The sequence below is a fragment of the Panthera tigris genome, chromosome E2 (genome assembly GCF_018350195.1).
Source record: "Panthera tigris isolate Pti1 chromosome E2, P.tigris_Pti1_mat1.1, whole genome shotgun sequence".
NCBI classification, from domain to species: Eukaryota; Metazoa; Chordata; class Mammalia; order Carnivora; family Felidae; genus Panthera; species Panthera tigris.
The window spans coordinates 51506819-51532967 of NC_056674.1; the positions used below are offsets into that span (position 1 = coordinate 51506819).

General features: G+C 47.4%; 1 protein-coding gene and 1 non-coding gene across 2 annotated transcripts in view; one reads left to right on the forward strand and one right to left on the reverse strand.

Annotated features, from left to right (window-relative positions):
- The window catches only part of VAT1L (vesicle amine transport 1 like), a 148996-nt gene that overhangs the window by 13414 nt on the left and 109433 nt on the right, over positions 1-26149 (forward strand). The window contains exons 2-3 of the mRNA XM_042969652.1: positions 10173-10302; positions 14275-14490. Coding sequence (XP_042825586.1) covers positions 10173-10302; positions 14275-14490 — 346 coding nt within the window. The remainder of the gene's footprint in view (positions 1-10172; positions 10303-14274; positions 14491-26149) is intronic.
- On the reverse strand, positions 13162-13321 carry LOC122234406. Its single transcript, XR_006212201.1, has one exon. It is a non-coding gene; the product is annotated as a small nucleolar RNA SNORA15 (small nucleolar RNA).

Consider the following 26149-nt stretch of genomic DNA (forward strand, 5'->3'; position numbering starts at 1 on the left):
TGCCTCACACATCCGCTGCTTTGCCCCCACTTGGATGTGGAGTTCAGTGCTTTGATGAACTCAGCAACAGCCAGGCGAGAGCAGAGTGAAGGAGGTGCATATCCTGCTTTGGGGCCCTCTTCTTCTTTGGGGAGCTGGCAGGGGTCGCCACTGACGCTCCCCGAGCCCGGGGAAGTCCAGACTTCCCACCTGGAGCTTGACATGTTCTCCTTGATGTCCACACCCTATCCAGCATTCTGTGATTTCCCACGGACCCATAGAAAGCCCCGAACTCCAAGTTTTCACTGACCTTCCCAGGAATGACCAATCCTGCATGTATTTTGACAACCCACCTGCTTTCACCTTTCCTATTTTTCTTCAGTCTCCGCCCCTTTCTCGGTGCTTTGATCTCTTCAATTCCTGCCTTTCCCTTTCCTCGTATATTCTCAGGTCCCAGCTGAAAGATCGCATTCTCTTTCGCACCCTCCCTGCCTTAGTTGTAAGAATACATGGAAATTTCCTCCTCAGGGACCACCATACAAAGGAGCTTCATAATATGGCCCTTTGTAGCAACGTGGATGGAACTGGAGAGTGTGGTGCTAAGTGAAATAAGCCATATAGAGAAAGACAGATACCATATGATTTTACTCTTATGTGGATCCTGAGAAACTTAACAGAAACCCATGGGGGAGGGGAAGGGAAAAAAAATGAGGTTAGAGTGGGAGAGAACCAAAGCATAAGAGACTCTTAAAAACTGAGAACAAACTGAGGGTTGATGGGGGGTAGGAGGGAGGGAAGGGTAGGTGATGGGCATTGAAGAAGGCATCTTTTGGGATGAACACTGGGTGTTGTATGGAAACCAATTTGACAATAAATTTCCTATATTAAAAAAAAAAGGAGCTTCATAAATATTCAGCATCAGGGACAACTGCTCTGTGCCCACAAAGGAATAAAACCCTGCAAAGGAAGAATGTGCCACCCGTCTTGTAGTGGATACTGGGGTGCACCCCCCAGAACCCCCTTCTAGGACCCGGGACCAGGAGTGATGGTGGCTGATCGGTCATAGCTGTGACCCTGCAGAGGCACTGCCCTCAGCCGAAGGAGGCCACCTTGCCCCAGACTGTGCTCCCTCCCTGGGGCAGCTCTCATCCGAGGGTATGAAAGCCTAGTCCCCTGGCCTTGATTCATGATGACCTGTGGGGCCATCGTAGCTCTGGAGCTTTCCATGGATACAACGAGTCCTTCTTGCTTCTATGTCAGCATTTAACTTCATCCTCTACCCAGCCCAGCTGCCCTCACACGTACAGAGGGGTTGTCTCCTAGAGTTCTGCCCCTCACACCTCCTGCATGCAAACCTCAGTCTCAGGGTCTGCTTCCCCTGGAACCTGACCTATGACACCTTCTTTGCGTGGAGATGGTGGGCTGGGGGGTGGTGACAATGACCGCGGCTCACATTTATGGAGTACTTCCCGTGCGTGAGGCCCCCCGTTTTACATGTACTGTCACATACACGCCACACCAACACCCCAAAGGGCGAGCACGTTGCTATCCCATTTTTGAGGTGAGAAAACTAATGCTCAAGGCTTTCAAGCAAATCGCTTGGGGAGGAGCCAGAGGGCCACAAAGAAGGATCTAAATTTCACTATAGCGATTGCAGCGGGCCACTGCAATGATCCGTTGGGGAAGTCCTTCTGGGGGCCAGTGTTCTGACATCACGGTCATCTTGCGGGACAGCCTATGTCCTGGTGGCCGTGGGAGCTCTCTGCCGGTACTTCTGTAAAACCACCCATCACACCACATTGTCATCAGCTTTTACAATTTTGGGCCCCCTGTTCACTCTGGTATCTGATACTCAGTATGCAGTAAGTGCTCAATGTGACAGATGAATCGAGAAGCCCCCTCTCTACAACTGGGAAAACGGAGGGGTGGTCCGTCCAAAGCAAAGCAAAACACAGCAGGCAAAAGTACAGCCTCTGGACTCACACCGCTCACGTTCCCACCTTGGCTCCGTGAACCTCGACATGCCTCGGTTCTGACCTCTGTGAACTGTGGTAACAGGATTTATCTCTTAGCATTGTTATGGTTGCCGTAAAAAAATTATGCTTATAAGACATGCCTGCTACATAGCAAGTGTCCCATAAATGTTATCTAGCCACAGATAATTCCTCTTCTCCCCTTGCCTCATCATCAGAGAAATCAGAATCGGGGTTTCTAGATATCCGCTTGCTTCTGGGGGGCCCTCCAACTATCATGAAGCCCTGTGGGAGAACCCTTCTCAGAAAGGGTCCATCCTCGGGGCGCCTGGGCGGCTCAGTCGGTTAAGCATCCGACTTCAACTCAGGTCATGATCTCGTAGTTTGTGGGTTCGAGCCCTGCATCGGCCTCTGTGCTGACAGCTCAGGGCCTGGAGCCTGCTTCGGATTCTGTGTCTCCCTCTTCCTCTCCTCCTCTCCTGCTTATGCTCTGTCTCTTTCTGTCCCTCAAAAACAAAATAAATTTTAAAAAAGAAGGAAAGAAAGAATCCATTCCTTCTTGAGGGGAACAGCTGACTTTGGGCTACTAGAAAGAACGGTTTTGCTCAACCCTAAGGGCACATGAGCATATGTGCGTGGGCTAAAGCGGTTCTCATTGCTGAGGCCAAGATGTACACATTTAGGGAAAAAAAAATACACACACACACACACACACACACACACCACAATGATCCTGACATGCATCCAGAAACTGATTGTACTAGAGGCTCAGTCAGGCTGTACCCTCTGTGGGCAGCAATTACCGCTATGGGGGAAGGGGAGGCCTGCCATCACCCACCAAGACTGTGGCCTCATGGTCTCATTGAAAACTTGTCAGACACGAACTCAAAGGGTCTAGGAGATGTTTCAGAGAATCATAAGAGCTCGTGATTTCAAGAAACTTAAAACACGTCAGCCAGTCTCACATTTTAGATTCCCTCCCACGACATCCTTCACCCTCTTTACAAACACCCTAAGTCACTAAGAATGTGACTATTTTTTGTCAGCAGTTCGAACCTGGAAGTAAACGGCGTGATAACCACATTTTTCAGAGGATACAAATTCAGGAGGAAGAGCCAAGTTTTGGGATGAAAGAATGAGGGTACAAAAAGGAGCCAGACAAATCGGCACAATGAACCTAATCTAATAAGACCTCATTTCACAAGCATACATATAACCCTTTGGACCAGGATCAAAAAATGTAAGTGCCCTAGAGGCCAATGCCAGAGTTTTCCATTTTCTTACCTATTTAATCATCATCTATTAATTTTTACCTTGCCTCATTCCAAAAAGGACTTGAAGTAGCTAAAGAAGAAAGGATGCATCAACTATTCTCCAAGCGGCATCCCCAGACCAGCAGCGGTAGCATCGCCTGGAAACTTGCTAGAAATGCAAATTCTTGGACCTTGCCCCAGACCCGCTGAGTCAGAAACTCAGCAGTGGGGCCCTGCAATCTGACTTTTTATAAGCCCTCCTGGGAATTCTGATACATAACAAAGCTTGAGATGCATTATAATACAGTTTAAGATTTTTTTTTTTAACTAGAAACTCCAAAGCATTCAGAAAGTTGAGCCGAAGCTGAAGCTGAATGTTACGATGACAAAGAGAATGAATATATAAAGCCCTGCAGTTGGGTGGGGGTGGGAGGGTGCTGCAAATTTGGCTCAGAGCTTCCTACTAGCCAATGCAAAGAAAAGCATAGAATTGGTTTCTAAAGTGCTGGGATTGTAAGATCCATACAAACCGGTCCTTGTGCTGAGAGTTGAGGGAAAATTCCTTTGTTTCTAAAGAAGCGAACGTGTGTTGTAGCAAATGATATGCTCAACAGTATTCCCTAGTAGGGGAAATGATAGGTTTCGGAAGATGATTGGCCATGTCTCCTAACTGAGCCAAGGACCAGGCAATCCTTGGGATTTCTATTGAACTTGAGATCAAAATATATGATAGGGCTCTAGTGATCTTCATCAACAGAAGTAAGCTGCTGGAAGAAGGAGATACTCATCACACGGTTCTCTGTGTGGTGGTCTGACAATATTTGGATTCCCACGGAAACTTGGATTTCCCAGTGCTAAAGGTACCGTCAACCTGGGGAAGGAACCAAGAGGCTAGAGATCTAATCCTTTCATAGAAGAACCCCCCCTCCCTTCCTTTCAGCTAGAGAATAAAAGGCAGGGGGAACTTCTCCATTATCTACTTGCCTCTTCTTTGCTAAACTTTTTTGGGCCAATTTTCTCTCACATTGGAAAATGAATAAACAATAGCTAGTTGATTCTTCCATCATCCACTTAGTGGTGTCCTTTGACAACTCATTTGTGTCTTCTCTGATAATGATCAGCATATCCAAAAGACAACGGACAGATCCCAAACCATGAACGCTGAGGACAAGAATACATAGTAGCTTCCCATGGTGTGGAGTTAACAGAATAAAGCCTAGCAGTCAAACACTCAATCTTGGAAGTCACATGAAAAGGGCTCGTTTCTCAGTTCTGTCACCTGCTCTATGACCTTGCACGAGGTATTTCATCTTTCCTCTTGCACAACACGGAGATTGAAATGGTCCACGCTCTAATACATGTGGCACCAGCATCATGGGAGCAATATTTGTTGACTCTAGCAGAACATAAAATGACAACAGCTGAACACCTCTCACGAGACTTCACAGGGTTGGAATCTATCACTTAATGGATAACAGATAATAAAGCATAGAGGCCACGGCTAGCTTGCCTTCCTTCAGCTTCTAGATACAATCTCGGCATCCCAAGTCAGCGTCTTTATTAAGACCACCAAGCGTGTCTTCCTCCTTACCTAAGCTTTGATTGTATCTTAAGGAGACTGGACAGGACAAAGGAGCGCCCAGTGAACAGTGCAGGAGAGCGAGGGCGGGCTTCGGTGACTCTACCAAGGCCATAATGCAATGACGGCAGTGCAGGACCGCAGCCCGGACTGCCTGCGTCTCTTTCCTTTCACCGTTTTCTCTTAGGCTTCTTGTCGCTGGTTCTTGGAATTATTGATTTCAGTCACACTTGATTTACTGAGAGTTCTGAGAGTAACTGAGAGTTCATGGTGCGGCAGGATATGCAATCAGCAAGGAGTTTGGAGACCTAGATTCAAGCCTGAGCTCTGCCATGTGCTAATTGTGTCGTCTTTGACAAGTCAGGTTTCTTATCTAAGGAGCCTCCCTCTTCACATCTATTTAACGGGAATAATAACATCTGTACATCTTGCCTTTCTGGGATCGTTACGAGGTTTAATGAGATGTGTGTGAAGGCGCCATGCTGTGTGGATGTAACGAAGTAATATTTTTTTTAAAAAAAGTATTTATTTTGAGAGAGAGAGAGAGTGTGTGAGTACATGTGTGTGGGGGGGGGGAGGTGGAGAGAGAGAAGGAGAGAGAGAATCCCAAGCAGGCTCTGAGCTGTCAGCACAGAGCCCGAGGTGGGGCTCGATCTCACAAACTGTGAGATCATTGACCTGAGCCAAAATCAAGAGTTGGATGCTTACGTGACTGAGCCACCCAGGTGCCCCTCAATAATAACCCTGTAAGCACAGGCTCTGAGTAACAGTATGAGAGGAAAAAATTAAGGCCTTATTTATTTAAATTATACTAATCTTTGAGAAAAATACGGCTACCTAGCAGAACATTATATGAAGCACTTGCCAGAACTATTTTTTTTTTTTTCAATAATCTTAAATGTTCAAGAGCCATATAAGTATTAGGTAAGAGAGATGTCTGAAAATTACCCACTATGTGAGCCCGGGTCATGAAAACAGTCATTGCCATCCCAAAACAATTTCCAAGTGAAAATCAGATTATCTTAGAGAATACTAGAAACTATAATTAAGAAGGCATATTGCTTGGAAAAAGAAGTGTTAGACTCTGGTTTAAGCCCGTGGCTTCACTCTTCACTGTGTGCAAGGCCTTGGGCAAATAATATTATCTCTACACGACGTTACAGGTATTTTCTAAAAAAAAAAAAACAAAATGAGGTTGGGGCGGGCCCCTGAGCGGCTCAGGTGGTTAAGCGTCCAACTCTTGATTTCTCTCTGGTCACAATTTCACGATTCATCGGATCGATCCCCACATCAGGCTCTGTGCTGTCTGCCCCTCCCCTGCTCGTACTCTTTCCCTCTCCCTCTCTCAAAATAAATAAAATATTTTAAAAAAATGAGGTCAGTAATGTCTGTCCAGTGGATGACTTAGGGTTATTGATTATGGTATTTGTTTTTGTGTGTATCTTTTGGTTTCATGAGACAGTGACCACACACATAACTCAAACAAAGAGGTTCTAAAGACAGGTGTGGAGCAGCAAAGGAATTCTTGACAATCAGGGGGTAGGAGGCGTGCTGGGCCTGGGCTTCACCAAGCACTTGGCATTCTCGGCAACTTGGCGATGGCATCTGTAACTCCACCCTGGGACAGGTCGTTGAGTTGCTCCCTCTGCTTTTCTTTTCTTTTCATTTCCCTACCTACCGGCTTTTTTAACTTACGCTTCCCCGGAGCACAGGTCACTAGGTCCCTAGTTTTATCTTTCCGTGTCCTTGATGATGATGAGTTGTTTTCATGGTGCGTATGTCCCAGTTCAGAGTTTTTGAGAGAACACCCAATTCTTAGATCAGCTTATTTATTTCAGACGAAGAGATGGATTCCTGCTTAGGTCAGGAATGGCCACTCCTCCGACACTGGGCCCACCAGGGCTGTAATCAGCTGTCAGAGAGAGAAGAAGTTATAATCGTGGCCCCTTGGATGTGTCGCCTGAGCAAGGGTGGTGAGTGAAGTTCCCAGAAATGGGCAACACGGCGTTGTATGTCAGGGCTCAAGTTCTGGACGTGGCTCGCATACAAAGCCTGATTTTGACGGTTTCTAAAGATGTGGCGTTACTTAATCTTGCTTAGCCTCGGTTTTCTCAGCTGAAAAATAGATGTGACAGTTCATACTTCCTAGGAGTACTGCTGAGTCTTAAATAACAAAAGTAAAGCACTTAGCACAGCTCCTGCCACAAATTGAACCCTCAGTAAATGCGCGCTTTATCCATACCAGGAGCAGGTGCGTGGGCAGGGACCTTGAAACGGGTTTGGTACGACGTGTCAAGGTACTCCATTAACAACTGTTCACCACCTCTTTGTGTGGAGATAAACACTGACCCGTTCCCCGTCCCCTGGGACATATACCCACTTCACGTTCCTTTCCTGAAGACGGGTGGCTAAGTCAGTCTTACTTCGCCCTTCCTACTGGAATGGAGTAGCTGGCTCTCAGTTTGGAATCAGTGTTCCCACTTTGTGCTGGATGGGGGTTGAAGGCAGCCCGATTTAAGAGCATCACAAGCGTCTAGGATGAAACCTTCTCCAGGGGACTAGCACGTGTACAGGACTGTTAAGGAATTTCTTCTGGCATTTCTCCATCAGGGTCTTGGGAAACCAGAGGTATTCACACAGAGGAAAATACAGTGAGCTAAAATATGCGTGAACCGAGATGAAGTGCTTGATTTGGGACGGAGAAACTCCTTTTATTGTTATACAGCGATGCTTTATTTATTTGGTTTTGTTGGAAGATGGGCTGTTTCACAGAAGCGAAGTTCATGGATAGCAGAGGTTTGCCCATCGCAGCTCTGAAACTATCTTTAACCCTTATTTCGTGGGAGTCTTCCTAAAACGTGTCACGTACTGTGCCTTCTTAAGATACAAATTTAAATGCTAGCATTTATTGAAACTTACTCCGTACCTGGCATTATGCTTAGGTGTTTAACTGTCATTAATTTTCCCGACACCCCTGCGAGACAGGTACTATCATAAGCCTCCACTTTACCGACGAAGAAATGGAGGCTTACAGAGGCTGAGGAACTTGTCCAAGGTTACAGAGGGAGAAGTGATGGCATTGGAAATGGTGCCCAGGGCCTCTCCAAGCTCTTAAGAAAGTGGCCACGCTACTGGAGAACAATTTGGTTAATCAATGACCCTCAGAACTGTTAACCATTAAAGTAGATCTTTGGGAGTCTCCATGCACATTTCAGAAATGTGTCTGTTACTCTGAGCATCCCTTGGACACTTTTTTTTTTTTAATTTAAATTCAAGCTATGTAACATACAATATAGTCTTGGCTTCGGGAGTAGAACCCAGTGATTCATCACTTAACATATGATACCCAGTGCTCGTCCCAAAAAGTGCCCTCCTTAATGCCCATCACCCATTTAACACATCTGCCCCACCCACCTCCCCTCCAGCAACCCTCAGCTTGTTCTCTGTATTTAAGAGTCTCTTATGGTTTGCCCTCTCTGTTTTTATCTTATTTTCCTTCCCTTCCCCTATGTTCATCTGTTGTGTGTCTCAAATTCCACATATGAATGAAATCACGGTATCTGTCTTTCTCTGACTTACTTCGCTTAGCATAATACCTTCCAGTTCCACCCACGTTGTTGTTGCAAATGGCAAGGTTTCATTCTTCCTGATTGCTGAGTAATGTTCCATCATATATACCACATCTTCCTTATTTATTCATCAGTCGATGGTCATTTGGGCTCTTTCCGTAATTTGGCTATTGTTGATAGCGCTGCTATCAACATTGGGGTGTGTGTGTCCCTTCAGATCGGCATTTTTGCATCCTTTGGATGAATTCCTAAGTAGTGCAATTGCTCGGTCGGCGGGTAGTTCTATTTTGAATTTTTTGAGGAACCCCCATACGGTTTTCCAGAGCGGCTGCACCAGTTTGGAGTTAGTACTCAATCTGGCAGCACCTGTGTTGGAATACTCACACGTATTCCTCCATTCAGCAGATTTTCTTGAGCGCCTGCTATGTTGCTGCGGGCCTGGTGCATGCCGGACACTCCGGAAGCAAAGAAATACGAGGCATGCAGCTGCCTTCAAGGGGGACACACATCAGCGATACTTCAGCCGGGGCAGTTGTGAAACTTGCCTGATGTGTGAGCAGCAAAACCTTGGGAAGGTGGCTCCTTTTGAGCCCACCTTTCAAGGAAGTCACCCTCCTCGCCATTATCCATTCTCTGTGGATGGGAGTGGAGGCCAGGAGCCTCCATTCTCTGAGGAGTGGAGGCCAGGAGCCATAGGTACAATTTGATGTTTCCTTGGCTCCATAGAGGTGGAGAGAGGAATGGACAAGCTGTGTTTTAAAGGTAGTTCGAGCAGTCTTGCTTGGAAAAGAAGCTGTGGCCAGATGCTAATGGGCCACATGGAGGAGTCTGGTTTCTATAACCCCAGACTTTCTTAAGATGGTGGCTTATGAAAACAGGAAGTACATTAGAGCATCCGGTGGAAAAAAAATACACATTCAGTAGCATGTGTTTTCTCATTTGATTAGTTAATGAGTATTCAATGCACTTTCCAAGAGTAGCTCTCAAAAAAAGACAACAACAGTTTGGAGCATTGGCATTATTCTCACGAAAATCAAGTGGATGGTTTTCCAAGGAGGTGTTTTAATATATCTTAATGATAACTTTCCTATTTCAAAAGTAATATGTTAATAGAAACGACTAATCACTTTTCTCATCCAGAGAGAACTAAGATTTTCAACACAGTCTCTCCAGTATTACCACATCCATTGGTCTATCCGTTTGATCTCACTTCTTCTAGTTACGGTCCCCCTGTTAGACGTAGTCTCTCCGGCATTCATATTCGCCATTGTGGGTGCTGTATATGGCACAGTGCTGCTAGGAGTTTCTGTGATGACTGATGTGTGACAGTTGTTCCAAGACCTTTTAAGTTGGTCTTTTTTCTCTCTGATTCTCAGTAGATTGGCTGATGGCCATTATGTCTGGCTGCTTTCCCTGTGTCTTCTTATCACTTCTTCCTAGTATATTCTTTACCCTTGATAAAGTGTTAGCATGGCTAATGACTGGGCTATTTAGTACATGTTGTTAGATTAAGCAGGCTCTGAGGGGACAAAGGGGCGGTCTTTTGAATTGGAAGGCCACCTCTGCGATGGCTATTTTAACTGCCAGGAAAGCATCCCTTATCTAGAGAGATAACTGTTTTGCTTTATTAGTGAGGTCCAGCCAAATGACTTACTATTAGGCATATTTTGCCAGGAAGAAAAAAGAAAAAAAAAAAAAGAAAGGAGGGAGGAATGGGCAAGGGAAGGAGGGACGAGAAGGGAATGGAAGAAAAGTCAGGTCATTGTGTTCTCTTGGCTCTCATTTTGAACGTCTCTCTTTTCCAATTTGTCGTTCACAGTGGATTAAACTTCATTGACTTGATGGTACGACAAGGGAACATCGATAACCCTCCTAAGACTCCCCTGGTGCCAGGATTTGAGTGTTCTGGGATCGTGGAAGCTCTGGGGGACAGCGTGAAAGGATACGAGGTAATGTTCTGGCTAATGACGGAAGAAGTCATACCTATCTGGAATCTGTTGCGATCAGAAAAGATGAGGCAAAAAATGTTTGCGAGAACATGTGTGTGTTAGGACTGTTGTCTTATTGTTAGGGTTTGTTTTTTTTTTTTAACAGTGTTTATAAATAATAAATTTTCCACATACCCTGTGCATTTCTCATGCACCATCTTGGTCGCTCCTGGGAACAGTCTGGGAAGTGGCCCAGGAAACGAAAGTTTCCCTTTTCTTCATGTAATACAGCTGAACAAGACCGTGTCGCCTCGGGTCAACCAGGTGGGCATACTCCCTCACCCTGCACATGGCTCCCATCTCCCCCGTACCTCAGGTGCAAAAATCGACGACACAACATAGCAGCTGGGGAGAAATAGCCTCTGTATTTCATAATTTGGTTCCCTTAGGTATCTACTTAACTGATGCATTTAAGTCATCTTTTATAAACCATTATCTCAGACACTGGGGAGGTGACACTTTTAAACGATGATTTTAAAGGCAAAGGGTAGAAGTACCTGTCAATGAAGCAGAATTGGCCGTGGGTTGATAGCTTTGGAAATAGGGCAACGGATAAAAAGGGTTATATTTTTCTGACTATTTTGTAAGTGTTTACAATTCTCTATAATAAAAAATTTTTAATCGATGAAAAGACACATGACCCTTCCTACCACGGTAATGCAAATCAAACAGAATCCGGTCTCTAATGACGGAAAAACTGTGGGCAAATCAATCGCACAAAACCGCAGCCGTTTGGAGTGAGGAAAACCAATGCCAATCAGATACAAGAGCTCTCGCTCATAACTTAAGGGCTTCCCCAGGGAGAAACGAACAGAGCTAACATGTGAGAACCCGGCATAACCAGAAACATGGGCAAATCATTCTTTTTCAGCCTTACCACAATGCTGCGAGGTAAATACTGCTATTGTCCCTTTGGAGATGAAGTTCAGAAGGGTGCAGTTGTTTCCTGTGAGGTCAACGTGAAGGTAGTTGAATCTGGACCCGACTCTTCTTACAGTCCCATGTTCTTCGCCCCTGCTCCCAACCTGCAAATGCTGCAGGGCTAAATGCAGGAAGGAAAATCCTATAAATGGAATGCCAAAAAGCCCTTGGCATTGAATTTGAGACTGCTGCTCAGTCTCAAATATACTCTGCGAGTATTAGTATGCTCCAAATTCATTGTGACGAATGTCTGAAAGTCTCATCCCACTCATCATTTTGCCACTGGTTTCCACATAATCGAGCAGAAAAGTGTTAAGAAAGAAGTAAATGCACTTTTTCCTTTCTTTCATATGGCTTTGCATTTTCTGTCCCCAGGTAAGCAATATAACCAGTGGCAGCACCCTACCCTCACCCCCGCTTCCCTCCAGTGTCTTCCAGCTGGACAAACAAATGAAAGAAGCCACCTACAGGTTTCCAGTCAGGGTGTGGCTTGGGGGAAAGCCAGTACTAATTTTCCCCCTGGAATTCTGATTTAGTTTTTTCAATCATGTTGGAGATGGGATTTCGTGAAACAACACCCTGAATAGCTCTGTTGGTTTGATCCACTGCAAGGGAGGCTTGAAAAGTTGTCTCCAGAGGTACGGTGGTAAAGGAATAATTTGGGCTCAACCGCCCAGGACGAACTTCTTTTTATTAACAAAATCAAATAATGAGGTCAACTGGATATTTAAAACAAAAAACAACAAAAGAGCTGCCTACCTCTGGACTCAGGCTAGGGCTGATGTGATGGCTAAGCCACTCTTGCCATTTTCATGGAGCAAAGCCGAATAAGAGACTGGCGCAGTCAGCCCTGTGACAGGGTGACCAGCCCTGTCAAGGTGGTTAAACTACTCTTCATTGTCCTCTGTGTGGACACTGGGAGTCATCAGCTACTCCATGGTATTTTTGGATCTTCGGTTTGCATGATTCAGTGCAAAAGAGAATGCCAGTGTTAGACCTTGGTTATCCTCTGGCCCAAGCAGTTGCATGTAAGATGGTAACTCTCAACAATCATCATTTGGCCTTCAACCCTTCCAGGGACTGGGACACTCGCCGCCAGGGAACAGCCTTTCCTTTCCGTCAGTTCTTTCCTTAGACAGCCATTCCTTCTAGTTCGTGAAATAGGTCTGTATTCAGTGTGTGATCATTGAGCTGGGAGTTCCAGAGGCCAGGAACCCATCTGTTCTCTCAAAGAGTCAACAATGATCGTCTTTCCTCGCTTTACATGCCCCGTGCCAAGAGTACGGCATGTGTGTTATGCTATTTCGTCTCTGTGAGGACCCTTTCCTACCATCGTACTCATTTTACAGCTGAAGAAACGGAGACTTAAAGAATTACACCAATATTCCCAAAAGTGGTAGGTTCCTTGGTAGACACCTTTAGAAAAATAGGTCTCTGTAGCATGTACCTCAGGTGTGATGAATTAATCATTCGTATCTAGAGTCAGCCTTGGTAGACTCAACTCCTGGCTCAGCTACTCCCTAGCTACTTGACCTTGGGCAGGTGCTTTCATGTCTCTTGGCCTCAATATAAATGTCTGTAAAATCTATAATCCTTCATCTGCAATGCGAGCTCTTACACACCCATCTCATAGGAGGCTTTTGTTGTTGTTTGTTGAGGAGGGGATGAAGAGAAATGCTAAGCTAAGAGAAAATAAAACAGGAGGCTCAATTGTAAGTATATGAAACTAAAGCACATGTGTATGAAAGCCATTCATTGATTGAAAATTTGCTACGACCACAGCAATTTGAATACTGCATTTGAAAGTCACAGACTACAAGCAACTAACACCAAATAGCAGAGTGGGTCAGCTTAACCAGCACTGAGCAGCTCATACAAGTCATCAATATCAGTTCACTTAGTTGTATTTCCCTTTAATAATGATATACTATGAAAAAGCTTACCATATCACCTGAACGACTTTAAAGGGAAGAATGCCACTCCCCCCAGTTTTTTTTTTTTTCTGCATGATGTCTGGCTATGTAAAAAACTGGTGAAAAGAACACGCATTCAGCCATGCCTTCATAGCGGTTTGTAAAGATTAGATGAGTTAAAACATGTGACACCCGGGGCGCCCGGGTGGCTTGGTCAGTTAACCGTCTGACTTCGACTCAGGTCATGATCTCACGGTTCGTGGGTTCGAGCCCCGCGTCGGGCTCTGTGCTGACAGTGCTGAGCCTGGAGCCTGCTTCAGAGTCTGTGTCTCCCTCTCTCTCTGCCCCTCCCCTGCTCACGTTCTGTCTCTGTCTCTCTCTCAAAAAAAAAAAAAAATAAATAAACATTAAAAAAATTTAAAAAAAAACCCCAAAAACCAAAAACACATGTGACACCCCTAGGACAACACCTGACATACAACACATGTCCAAAAAAGGTTATTCTTCATACCTGGCGGCATCTCCCTAGTTTGCTCTAAGTTTGGCTGTTCTTGTTCAGTCTCCTGCACTTAGGTTTCCATGGCTTCTTCTGATGCACCATGTTTCACCTCTACTGTGATCGGTAATCCGGTGCTAGGCTTTGATGCAAATATCCCAATGCACTAGCCTGGCAGGGAGTCCATGTGGAGTGGCAGAAAACAGATGAGAGGAGATAACCTAGCCCCGCCCGTGTAAGCTGCCTTATGGCTTAGTTTTCCTCCACTCCAAAACGGAGATAGGACGAGAGGCTGAGTTGGTCAAATGAGATGGTGACAGCAGTATTGCACGGTGTGTGATGTGGTGACATTGTCTAGGAAAGCTTCAGAAGGCAGATGGAGAACCTGGCTTCTATGACTCCTGGCAAGTTTTCATAGATGGGCTTCACAGCATCCGCAAATGCCTTGGAATTGGGAGGCCGGTGAGGGTGTGCATGTTTGAGGGTTTGGGCTTTCTTTCTGGGAAGGAATCTATAGTTTTCGTCAGGTTCTTAAGAGTATTTGAGAAATCTTTCAGGAAAGAGTAGGAAGCTTCCATTAACCATGTGCTTCCTCGTGCCCAGATCGGGGACCGTGTCATGGCATTTGTCAATTACAATGCCTGGGCAGAGGTGGTCTGCACGCCAGTGGAATTTGTCTACAAGATCCCAGATGACATGAGCTTCTCAGAGGCCGCCGCATTCCCCATGAACTTCGTCACAGCCTATATGATGCTCTTCGAAGTTGCCAACCTCCGAGAAGGAATGTCCGTGCTGGTGCACTCAGCTGGCGGTGGTGTGGTAAGTTGGTTGGTTGCGTGTCCTCTTCCTCAGTATCGTGATGGTGAAGGTGGACTGATACCCAGTTGACAGTGAGGTTCTTATGTGAACTATTGTCCATCAGTAGGGATGATCTCTGTGGTTCTGGATGAAGCACATATGCATGGCTCATATAGATGATTGCGCTGGGGGTAGAATGAGCCTCTGGAGTTTGAAAAGTCTCCGAGATGGCATGTTAGGACTCCGTGGGTCTCAGGGATGGTTTCAGTCTTGGTGTCACAATGGACTATTATGTCGATCATTGTGCAACGGCTTATAAGTCACGTACTACCGGTATGATCCGAAACACCAAAATGGTGGATGATTTACTTCTTCAATAAGTTGCCATGGATTCTAGGTTGTTCCCATATTAATGACATCCTTATTCATTTGTGTTCTGATCTATTTTCTTGAGTGGGAGAGGTGGATGGAGATTGTATTAGCACGCTGGGCATCACACATAAACCTAAGAATGTCTGTGCGAGTAGGCGAACCTGCTAATATCACCTGTCAGCTGTGGCTTTGGTAAGGGGAGAAATAATGGAAATACAAAGTTGCTGCCTTAGAGCTCAGGGATGGCAGAAATTTCTTCCATGGTTTGGATGTGTCTCAGCCCCAGGCACTCAGTCCGTATTACACGCCTGCCACGTGGTAAGCACTGTGTTCCCATCACGGTCTACTGGAATCAGAGTAGAGCTCTAGTCTTTCTGAGCACGACAGGTATAACTCATTAATTCAACAAGTGTTTATTGAATACATTCTGTGTTCTGGATTCTATGGGTTGGAGATTAAAAAGAGAAGGTCCTCGGGGCGCCTGGGTGGCGCAGTCGGTTAAGCGTCCGACTTCAGCCAGGTCACGATCTCGCGGTCTGTGAGTTCGAGCCCCGCGTCAGGCTCTGGGCTGATGGCTCGGAGCCTGGAGCCTGTTTCCGATTCTGTGTCTCCCTCTCTCTCTGCCCCTCCCCCGTTCATGCTCTGTCTCTCTCTGTCCCAAAAATAAATAAAAAACGTTGAAAAAAAAAAAAAAAAAAAAAAAAAAAAAAAAAAAAAAAAAAAAAAAAGAGAAGGTCCTGATACACCCTTGAGTAGGGTTTGCTCTCAGTATTGGTGATTTTGTGGTTTGACGAGCTCAGAAATGAATTCATACGCTTGGGTCTATCCATAAAGATGTTTTCCGCAGAGGTTCCGCTAACATTCATTCTTTCCTTATCTGGGCTTTCTACAACTATCAAAACCTTATGCAGTATAAAGCGTATTTCTGTTTTGCTCTCCAAGAAGACGAACTCACGTACAAAAACGTGAAGGCAAAGTCTTGAAACTTAAGGAATATCTTCAATCACCTTAGCAAATTTGCTGATGTCTTTTGACCATGAGTAAAGATATAATAAAAACTAAACATCCTTAGAAAAGAAATGGATTTCAGTGCCAGTGAATCTCCTAACAGCAAGCAAGCCATTTAGAATGCTGGCATTTATGATCTCCGTGTGCTCAGCATACCAAGTGCCAGAGACTGGTTTTCAGATTAACAACAGAAGCTCCCCTTTTTACAGTGGTGCCGGACCCGGTTCTGCTGAGAGCCAGGGTTTAAACATTGGCACTGCTGATGTTTTCTTTCTGATGTTTTTTTTTTTTTTTTTTCATTTTGAGTTTGTTCCTGGAACAAAGAGGCGTGCATCGGGGGCACGTGTCTGTCTCACAAAAGGGAAGAAAACCTTGGGAAATAACAAAAGTTCTTGTCATGCTTTATTCAGGGCTTCTAGACACTATCACGGTAAAGATCCAAAGAGTGAAACATGTGAAGGCAAACCGGGGGAAGGGACGAGGAGGTAGGAAGAGAAGTCCGTGCCCATAATGCAGACTCTGACGTCCTAAAGTTTTGCTGCGGACTTTTCCTTCCTAATAGTGAGCGCAAAGAGGGAAGAACAACCAGCCATGCAAGCTAGTGTTCATTTGAAGGAAACAAACCAGTTACTAGGGGAAACCGTACCCAGTACTGGGTTTTGAGACCAGGGAAATATTTCTCTGCGGTTTCTCATAAGACATGTATGCAATACGCAATAAACTGCCCTCAACAATATTGTTGTAATACGTGTAGCTATTTCTGTGATGCTTTTCTTATAGTGTACCCCTAATGTCATCTAGTAGCACCAAAATAAAGCAAAATTTAGTGAAAGCAGATAACTTGGGACCAAAAGGATGTAGTCTGGCTTAACCTACAGAGAGTTTAAAGGTGTCATTGGGTGGCCCATCTCTCAGGCGAGTGGGTCTCCTTGAATGGTATTTCTCCCAACCAAGATTTGATCGGTGGTGTGGAGCACTGAGTTCAAGGTGACCATTAAAGCAAAGACTTTTGACGAAGTGCACATCCATGTGTATGAACACTCAACCAAGGTGGGTGGAGTTGACAGTCTCTGACAAAAACCAAAGAGTCCTAGGGCGGGGGTGCCTGGGTGGCTCGGTCGGTTGAGCATCCGACTCTTGATTTCAGCTCAGGTCAAGATGCCAGGGTTGGTGGGATCGAGCCCCGCGCCAGGCTCCACAATGAACATGGAACCTGCTTGGGATTCTCTGTTTCTCTCTGCTCCTCCTCCCTGCTCATGCTCTCCCTCTTTCTCCCTCAAAACAACAACAACAACAACAACAACAACAACAAAAAGGAGTCCTCGGAAGAGCCCAGACCATTCCATTGCCCCGCCAGGGAAAGACCAGTGAGACACTCCCAGGCAGAGCTAGGTCCCTCCCAAGAACACAACCAGCCACTATTCTCGTGGTTGGGGGGGACCTCCTTAGGGAATACATTTTATGTGTTATCTGTAGCATCCTGGGGAGGAATGGGGGCGCTTCTCACCGCTGTTGGGCAAATCTGGTAAGCGCAGCCTCTGGCTCATGTTTGCTGTGGTAACAGGAGAGCGACCTCCTGCAGACGATCTGTGCTCTAATCCCTAAAGTGAGTACTTAACCTTACATGGCAAAGAAATTTTGCAAAGGTGATTAAGGTAAGGACCTTGAGATGGACAGAAGATCCTGGATTGTCCAGGTGGCCCCCCATGTCACCACAAGGGTCCTTACGGATAGAAAAGGGAGGTGGAAGAGCCAGAAAGAGATTTAAAGATGCGACACTGCTGACGTTGCTGATGGAGGAAGAGACCACAAGCCAAGCCATGTGGGCGGTCTCTAGATGGCCGGAAAAGATCGGGAGACGCGTTCTTCCCCTGGAGCTTCCAGAAGGAACGCTTTGATTTTAGCCGAGCGAAATCCATTTTGGATTTCTGATCTCCAGAAAGAAATAGAATAAATCTGTTTTTCTGGAGCCACTATGTGTGGTAATTTACGGTAATGAGAAATGAATGCAGACACCTTCCCTGGGCTGCCTCCCTTCTCACCGCGGAGCACGCACAGCCAGCAGCAAAACTAGGATTCAGCACCCTACTCTGGCTGATGCCAAAACCTATCCGGTCTCCTCTCGACAGGCTGGAGTCTTGGGAGAACCCAAAGCATTCCTCCCTTCATTTATTCATTTGCCTGACAGATGCTTGTTCAACCTGTACCCAGTGCTGACCGTAGGGCCGAGGGCTGTGGCCCAGGTGTATGTTTTCCGACTTGATGTTGATAGGGTGACAGAGATCAGACCTAATTAGGATAAAGTTTCCCAGATCGAGTTAACATGAAGTTTGCAATTCTCGTGGCGCCAAGACCCCTGTATGATTTTTATCCCAGGCTGGGGAATTTGCAGACAGGAACGTGTGGAACACCAGCCTGAACTGTGATTTCGAAGGACACTAATACGGCACAGCCGTCCCTGCCTTCTCCAAGGGGGCGGTACTTTCCAAGACCCGCCGTGGATGCCCAGAACCGCAGGTAGTACCAGACCCTGCGCAGACCGTGCTTGTTCCTACACGTACACACGTGTGACAAAGTTTAATTTATAAATTAGGCGCGGTAAGAGGTTAACAACCACAGCAAGAAACAGAACCGCTGCAACTTATATTGTAATAAAAGTTATAGGAAGGGGATCTCTCTCAAAATATTGTACTGTACTCACCGCTCTTGTGATGACGTGAGACGCTACGATGCCTACGTGGTGACGTGACGTGAGGCGAATGGCGTAAGCGTTGGAAGGCGGCGTTAGGCTCCTACTGAGTTTCTGATCATCCGTCAGAAGGAGGATCACCTGCTTCCGGACCCAGGTTGACCGCAGGCAGCTGAAACCGTGGAAAGCAAAACCGCGGATAAGGAGAAACGACTGCGTAGGAAAACAGTCCTGTCCAGAGTAGGCTACTTTCCCAGTGGAACTGCCCCAGTGTCTACACTGCTCTGTCACGTCTTTGAAGGCACTTTGCCCCTGACAGTAGCAGAACCAGATAAGTCTGAGAAGGTAATGCCCCTAATCACATCTTTAGAACCCAGTTGAAAACGGGCTTACAACCTCTTAAAGGAAAAGGAACAAAATAAGTAACCGAGTGGGGCTCGTGCCAGGAACTTCACGACGAGGGTTTTGCCGCCCATCCCGTTTAACGAGCTGCTAGGACTTGGAGCATCTCGATTGGGATGTGCTCAGTTTCTGGAGATCAGCGGACTGTCATCCTCTGGGTATTTGCTTCCGTGACTGACATTTGATGCTTTCCAGTTTTTGGCATCCTTTTACCTTTTCATCATCTCAGCTGAACAGAGAGAAGGCAGCCTGAGATGGGCCAGAGATCTTGGAAAGGAAAGCAGGACTCAGCTTTCAGACACAGTTCCGTGGCTACTGCTCAATTATTAAATTCTATTCATTATAGATGGGGCATTTCCAGTGTCGTTCAAATCACTCTGAAGAAGAACCACAGAAAGAAGAGCCAGGATCTTTGGAGGCGGCACTCCGAGGCTCCCCTACCTCACGGGGTCCCCCCTGAGTGGCCGACTAACCATTAGCATTACACGGTCAGAGCCTGGGGCGAGTGGGGGTCCCCGGCGTGTTGGAGGATTTGGACATATCAGATAGCCATTCTATTTTAGCAGAAAAAACACGACCATCTGCAAAATCACTACATGAGAATATTTTGTTGAAAACAAACCTGTCATTGATCATGGAAGGCACTAACATCTACCCAACTAATCTAGCCAGCAATCCGGGAATCACGGTGAGCCCTTCTCCTGCATGCGAGAAGTTTCCACATCCTTTGATTCGTTCCTTCATTCATTCACTCATCCAGCCCAGAGGTAGCAAGGGCCCACTCAGTTCCAGACACTGGATTAGGCACTAGGCGTTCAACATAGAAAAACACCAGATTTTCTTCATTCAGTGAGATGCCCTATAAATCAAAGGTGGGCATATAAATCAAATAATCACAGGAATGACTTTGCCAAGTGCTAGGAAAGGGACAAATAAGCCAAAAGAGTGCTTGTAATAGGGAAATGACCTGGGGTAGAGGTGAGGGGTGAAGTCGGCAGTTGGGGGGGTTCCCCCAAGGAGGTGGCATTTGCACTGTGATCTCTGGAGGATAAGCAGATAGACAAGAGTGGAGACAGAGGTGGAGGTGGAGGGTAGGGCATTCATGAGACATAGAGGCAGGGGTAGGCATAAAGAATTACAGACCATAGGACCTTCTCTATAGCTACCCACCGTTCTCTGCCGCGTCTCCTGCTGCTTTCATCATGGCCCTGGTCTCTCTCACCCACTTTACTGCAACGGCCATTTGACTGCCTTTCTGTGCACAGCCTCCTAAGTCAGCTCTACTGGCGGCCAACACCCCAGTCTTCTCTTGTCACTCCTTATGACCCACGGACACTCCCACTGTTGGGAGGACAGAGTTCAGTCTCCTTAGCTTCTTGGCCCCAAAATGGCCCTCATCATCTGGATCTTGTCTTTCTCCCTGGCCACTTCTCCCTATCCCTCTTCTTTTGGTGACACAGGACTCGAAGCTTCCATAGGCACGTGGCCAAGATGGCCGCCCAGCCAGGGACTGCATTTTCAAGCCACCCCTCCCCGCCGGGCCCTGCATCTAGCTGGGGCCACACCCCTGAGCTCAAGCCCGTGGGCCACGGCAGAGGCCGCCGTGTGATGCCCCCCCGCTAACCTTGTGCCCCTTCTCGTGAGACCTTCTGTGCTGTCTTCCTAGTTTCCTGGCAGATGGTGAGGCTGACCCGGAGCATACATTAAAGACAGTGGAGTCTCCATCTGCCCAGGACCCTCGGTTCCTGCCTTTTCCTGCCCTGTCGCCACCCCTCCCCCACCCCACCACCACTTAGACTGTATGTGAGCAGGGGGAGGAAGAAACTTCTGTTGCCTTAACTGCTGAGATTCCTGGGATCACCTGTTACAGCCGCGAGCGTTGCATTTCCTTTCCTGCACACAGAGGGCATCTGACGTCCCTGCATCCCCAGGCTGTGCCCGCCTCCTCCCTCCGGTGTCCCCAGGGTGAAGGCACGGGCCCTGGAGGCAGACAGTCTACATCCACGGCTCACCTCCTCGGGCAGGGGGGCAGGGCTACTCAGCATCTCAGTTTCCTCATTCACGTAACGGGAATGATAACGGTACGTTTACTCCTCAGTGGGTTTTTGTGTCTGTCGACTGGGTTGATGCTTAGGAAGCACCTCACATAAAACCAGACACGGAGCGTTAACTCTTGTCATTATTATGTGTTGGTTTGCTCATCTTCTCCCTTCCCCCAACCTCCAAGCCCCTCCATCAGAGCTTATCCTTCTTGTGCCTTTTTGGGTCTTATCCTTTTTGTGCCTATTCCTTGCTATATAGTAAGTGCAGCAAATATTGGTGTTTCAAAAAGCTGTTGCAGGCCGTTCTTCTGTGTTCTAGAAAAGTTATTTGCTGAGCTGAGGAGAGCACTGTCATTGAGTTAATCCCGGGGTGGGGGTGAGGGGAATCATTTCTCGGGATCTTGTAAATTTCAATCTATTAAGAGGCCCTCCGTGTCCTTGCTCAGGCCGTCCAATGTTCTGCATATTTTTCGCAGATGTTTTTGTCTGCATTTGGTGTCCATTACTCAAATGGACACCATTTGAGTCCATTTTCATGGACCCCTTTTCATGGCCCTGTGGCCGCCCCACCCATCACCCCCTCCGTCATTCTGTGGTCCAGCACGTGGTCGGTCTGTGTCCTTCAGCACCCCAGCTAGCAGGTACATGCATGAGACCTGAGAGCAGGAAGGAAACAAAGACAGATACCAGCTTGGGCCGAACAAACCGTAGCTGCGTATAGAGTCTTTGAAAACATGACTCATGTAGCCGTCCTAACAGCCCTCCCCCATTGGAACCCACTGGATAGCACTTGACAGTGAAGAGATGGGGCACGAGCTCTAGAGACAGACTCCCTGCCTCACCTTCCCAACCACCCTAAGACTCAACTTCCTTGCCTGTAAAATGGAGGTGATATTAGTGCCAGCCTTCGGTGGTGCTTGTGAACTTGGGGCGGTGCTTGGCATGTGATAAACACCCAGTGAAGCTTAGCGATTACGATTTCCTAGGTTAAGAGGTCGGGTTTTGTTTCCAAGCCTGCAAAGTTAATTAGTAGGAAGGATCAAATCTGAATGCATATGTCCAGGGCCAGGAACCCCCAATCCAGTGCCGTTGACAGTACACCATAGCCATGGCCTTGGGAAGGTGGGCACCTGCCCCCGTTTCTTCTGCCTGCCCCACGTTGTACCCCGGACAAGGAGGACTTCACGAGAGCAAGACCTCCCGCCTCCCGGGACCTACAACACAAGGAAGCGAAGCCTCTGAAAATTTAAAGACAACAAAGTGGCTCTGTCATCTCCTTCATGAATAATCAAAGGTACAAGAAGACACGCAAGGGCAGCGTCAGCACCAAGGGCTCCAGCCTGAGGACTCTGGGATGCCTAACACCCTGTCCTCTCAACACCCCAAGAATAAGGCCCTCACCTTCCTAAATGTCACAGGTGCTTTGGTGAGCGACGCCTCATGTCTCTGCTCCTGGAAACCTCTGAGGCTGGCGGCCGGTGCTTGGATTCCCCACGTCAGCAGTATGCCTTAGGTTAAGGAGAAATGTGTCTAAAAACACGTCTTCCGAGCGACGTCTGTGTCTGCAAAAGCCTCATTTGATCTTTACTCTAGCTGCTTTTAACTCCTTTACAGTAAATCATGACTGGGTCAAAGAAACCATCTTTATCATAAATATTAGAAAGGTTAAATTTGGCCCCTGAGATGGGATTCATGCATTCATTGGTCATGGAATAAATGTATCAGTTCACAATGGGATAAGGCCTAGATTAGAAGGAGCCCAGCAATTTCCGTACACCGTCCATGAGGCAGATACTATCACATCCTCATTTTCACAAAGAAACTGAGACACAGAGAGGTTAAGTAACTTGCTCCCGCTCCCACAGCTATGCAGAGGAAGAGCTGGTTTATGAACTCAGGTCCCTTTGAATACAGGACCCACGTTTTCAAGTACGAGGTGGTGTTGATGGGTTGGCGACGCTGGTAGAGACCCTGCTTCTGCTTAGAGTGAGCTGGAATGGATTCCACTCCATGGGTTTGGTTGGTGGGATTTTCCCCCCAAGAGCTGAGGACAACCTGGGGTTGCCCAGGAACTCAAGGATCCTCAGGAAGAGGGGAGGATCTTCTTGGGACATGGGCAACTTCTCAAGGAGCCAGGCACATTCAGCACCGGAGCTGCCCTTGGTCCTGACCATCCGGCCGAAAGGGAGCCATGGCCGCCGGGTTGGTGCAGGCAGGGATGGTGTGATCTCTTCATACCTGTATCCTAAGCACTGAGCCAGGACCTGACACAGTGGTGTCAGGTTTGTAGAGGGAATGAAGGAAGAAAAAGGAGAAGGAGGCAAGAACGGGGCCCAAAAAACAGCGTTTAAGTTATAAAGATAGCATGAAACAAAAAGGTCCCGATTCTGGGGTCACCACTGGTTTTCATCCTAGCTTCTCTGGGGTCCAGGGGAGAGACCTCGAACAAGTACTTTAACTTCACCGGACCTTGTTTCTTCATCTGTAGAAAATGGATGTAATACCTATCTCCTACTTTTTATATGGTGTTTTAAAAGAGCGTTACGGGACGGGCTTGGTATGCTATCTGGTGCGCAGAAAACTCAAGTGTCAGAGACTCTCATTAGCGGTATTATTACCATCATGTTATAATTACTGTTATCTGATTAGAAAATATTATTCAACAGCACTCTGGCATTTACAGCCAGAAGCCAGTGGGCAGCAAATAGGACACTCAGCTGGCGGCTGGTTGTTGAAACCTGGGGCAGCAGGCAGCCCGCGCCGATCTCTGCCCTGTCCGTGTGTCTTCCCTGACGGCCGGCTGCACGGTGTTACTGGAGTCGTCACACAGGCCCCGTCCCAGACATCATTCTCCTCAAACACGGAAGACATAATTAGACATTAAGGAGAATCTCGCTCCGTAATTCTAGCCCTTGGACACATGCCGAGAACTCCAAACACATGAACTAGTCTTTGCTGAATTTATCCGACCCTGAGGACCCATCGACTTCCCAGCGACACACCCAAAGGGCGCACTTGCTTTGCAGAATATTATTGCCCTCATTAAGATGCCAAGTCAGTTCAGCTGGGAAAGAGTGAGATGCACAGCAAGGAGCAGGCTCATCTGTTCTCACGGACGCCAGCAGGCTCTGTCGGCCATGGGCCCCGGTGCCCTCGCACCCCGCGGTGCATGCCATGATACCCACCGCTGCCCCCGACTCACCCCCCATTCAACACGTGCCTGGGCTTCTCAACTGTGCGATCGATCGGATAGCGAGGGGAAATTTGAACCCCACCTTTGCTCACCCACGCTGGAGTCCCCCCACCCTGCCTCCACCCTTCCCGGCCCACACTCACCGCACTTGGTCATGACCCGCACCCCCCGCCTCTCTCGCATCTCTCTTTGCCTGGTTCTCTTTCCCTTTGTCTAGCTTTTTGTTTCTCTGTCTGCATCTCTTGTGCTTGCTTCTCGTTCTCTCTCTGCCTTTCAGCCTCTCTTCTTCCCTCTCTTTTTCAACTTCCTTCCCTCTCTTCCTCTCTCTCTCTCCCCCACCCCCTCCTGAAGCCTGCCGTCTCATAGATATGATGCATATTTCCCAGAGGCACGTGGATCCCTGATGGCAGTAGTGATAGGTACTGTCGTAGGAGTACAGGGTGCTGTGACTATAGAATGTGGGACCCAAGCACCTGGTCTAGGGGATCAGAGGTGACTGTGCTTAGGAGGAAGCTTAGAGCTGGTGTCTAAGGATGAGCAGGAGACCGGGAGGTAAGAACAGTGAAGGGAGGAGGGATGGGAGGTTACAGGAATGGGCAATGACACGGAATCTGCACAAAGAAGTGACAGTGAATGATTGCCAGGTAAGTGACCCTATAGCAGCCATGCTGACAGTCTCATCCTTATCCTTGTCCTAAAAGCCATGCGGAGTCGTAGAGGGTTTTGAGCAGAGATTTAACTCATGGTTGACATTTTCATAAGCTCCTGTGTTGCCAGAGGGTGAATAGATTGAACCTTTAGAAACAGCGTGTCTGCTGAGTGATTTCAAGATGGCTAAGTTCCGGAATGTTCGCTCCAACTTCCCTCATTAGAACAGTGAGAGGGAGGGCAGCAGCCAGGACTCCGTGCTTTGGGCTGCTATCATCACGGTGTAACCCTGGGTGAGCCCTTTGCCATCGTTGTACCTCAGATTTTCCTGTAAAATGAGGCAGACCCACTGCTTCTTCTGTAAAATAAGGTAGACTCAATATTTCATCAGGAAAATGAGGAAGGCCCCATGGTTTCTAAGGTCCTGTCCGTCCACTTCCCTTGGCGATCCTGTGTCTCCTTGTGATGTTTTCTTCTTTACCTTCCGGATGCAAACTTCCTAACCTGTCTCTCTCGTCACCAGCACCCATTCCCCTAACCCTGGGCCCCCTTCTTTAAACTTTTAGAGAGTTAGAGAAACAGTTAACAACGGTTGTTTAGGTATTCAGTCTTTGGGGCAGACTTCCTAAAATTGAATCCCGATTTCTAGGACTTGTGACTTCGCTGTGCTTTACTTTCTTCGTGGATAACATGGGTGGTTCTACCCACCTCAGAGTAGTGGGAGCCCTGAACGGATCAATGGGTGTAAAACATTCAAATAACGCCTGGCCACAGTGAATACTGAATAAATGTCACTTAGTGAAACTAGTGGATGCTGTGATGTGCCATCCAAAAGGCCCTTCAGGACTGAGGGGCCACTTCCCGTAGCTGCTGTGGGTGGGTTGCCTCCTGAGGACTGTGTCCTTCTCCAGGAATAGCCCTCGGGGGAAGGGAGCTGCCTTGTCAAGTTTCCTGACCCTTGCTGGGGCGGCCTCTGTTCCCATCACTGTGGCTACAGTCCCCTCGCCCCAACGGGGACAACTCTGAAGGGCTAGCCCAGCTTTGGAGCAACTTGTGGGACAAGCTTAAGCATCTCTTGCGACCGTACCACAGCTCAACCTCCCCTTTCTGCCCAGTCCTGTTTCGCTCATTCCTTGGCAGATGCTCTTCCCGAGGGTACTCCCCAGTAAACACCCTGCATGCAGATCTCAGGACTCAGAGTCCTTCTTCAGGGAACTTGGCCCACGATGATTACTGCAGCGACCGTTACTACGATCCGACGTGGTATCTGTAGCCCACGCAAACCTGTTGGCCTACCTGGTCCATCCTTGAGAGTCTCAGCGATGG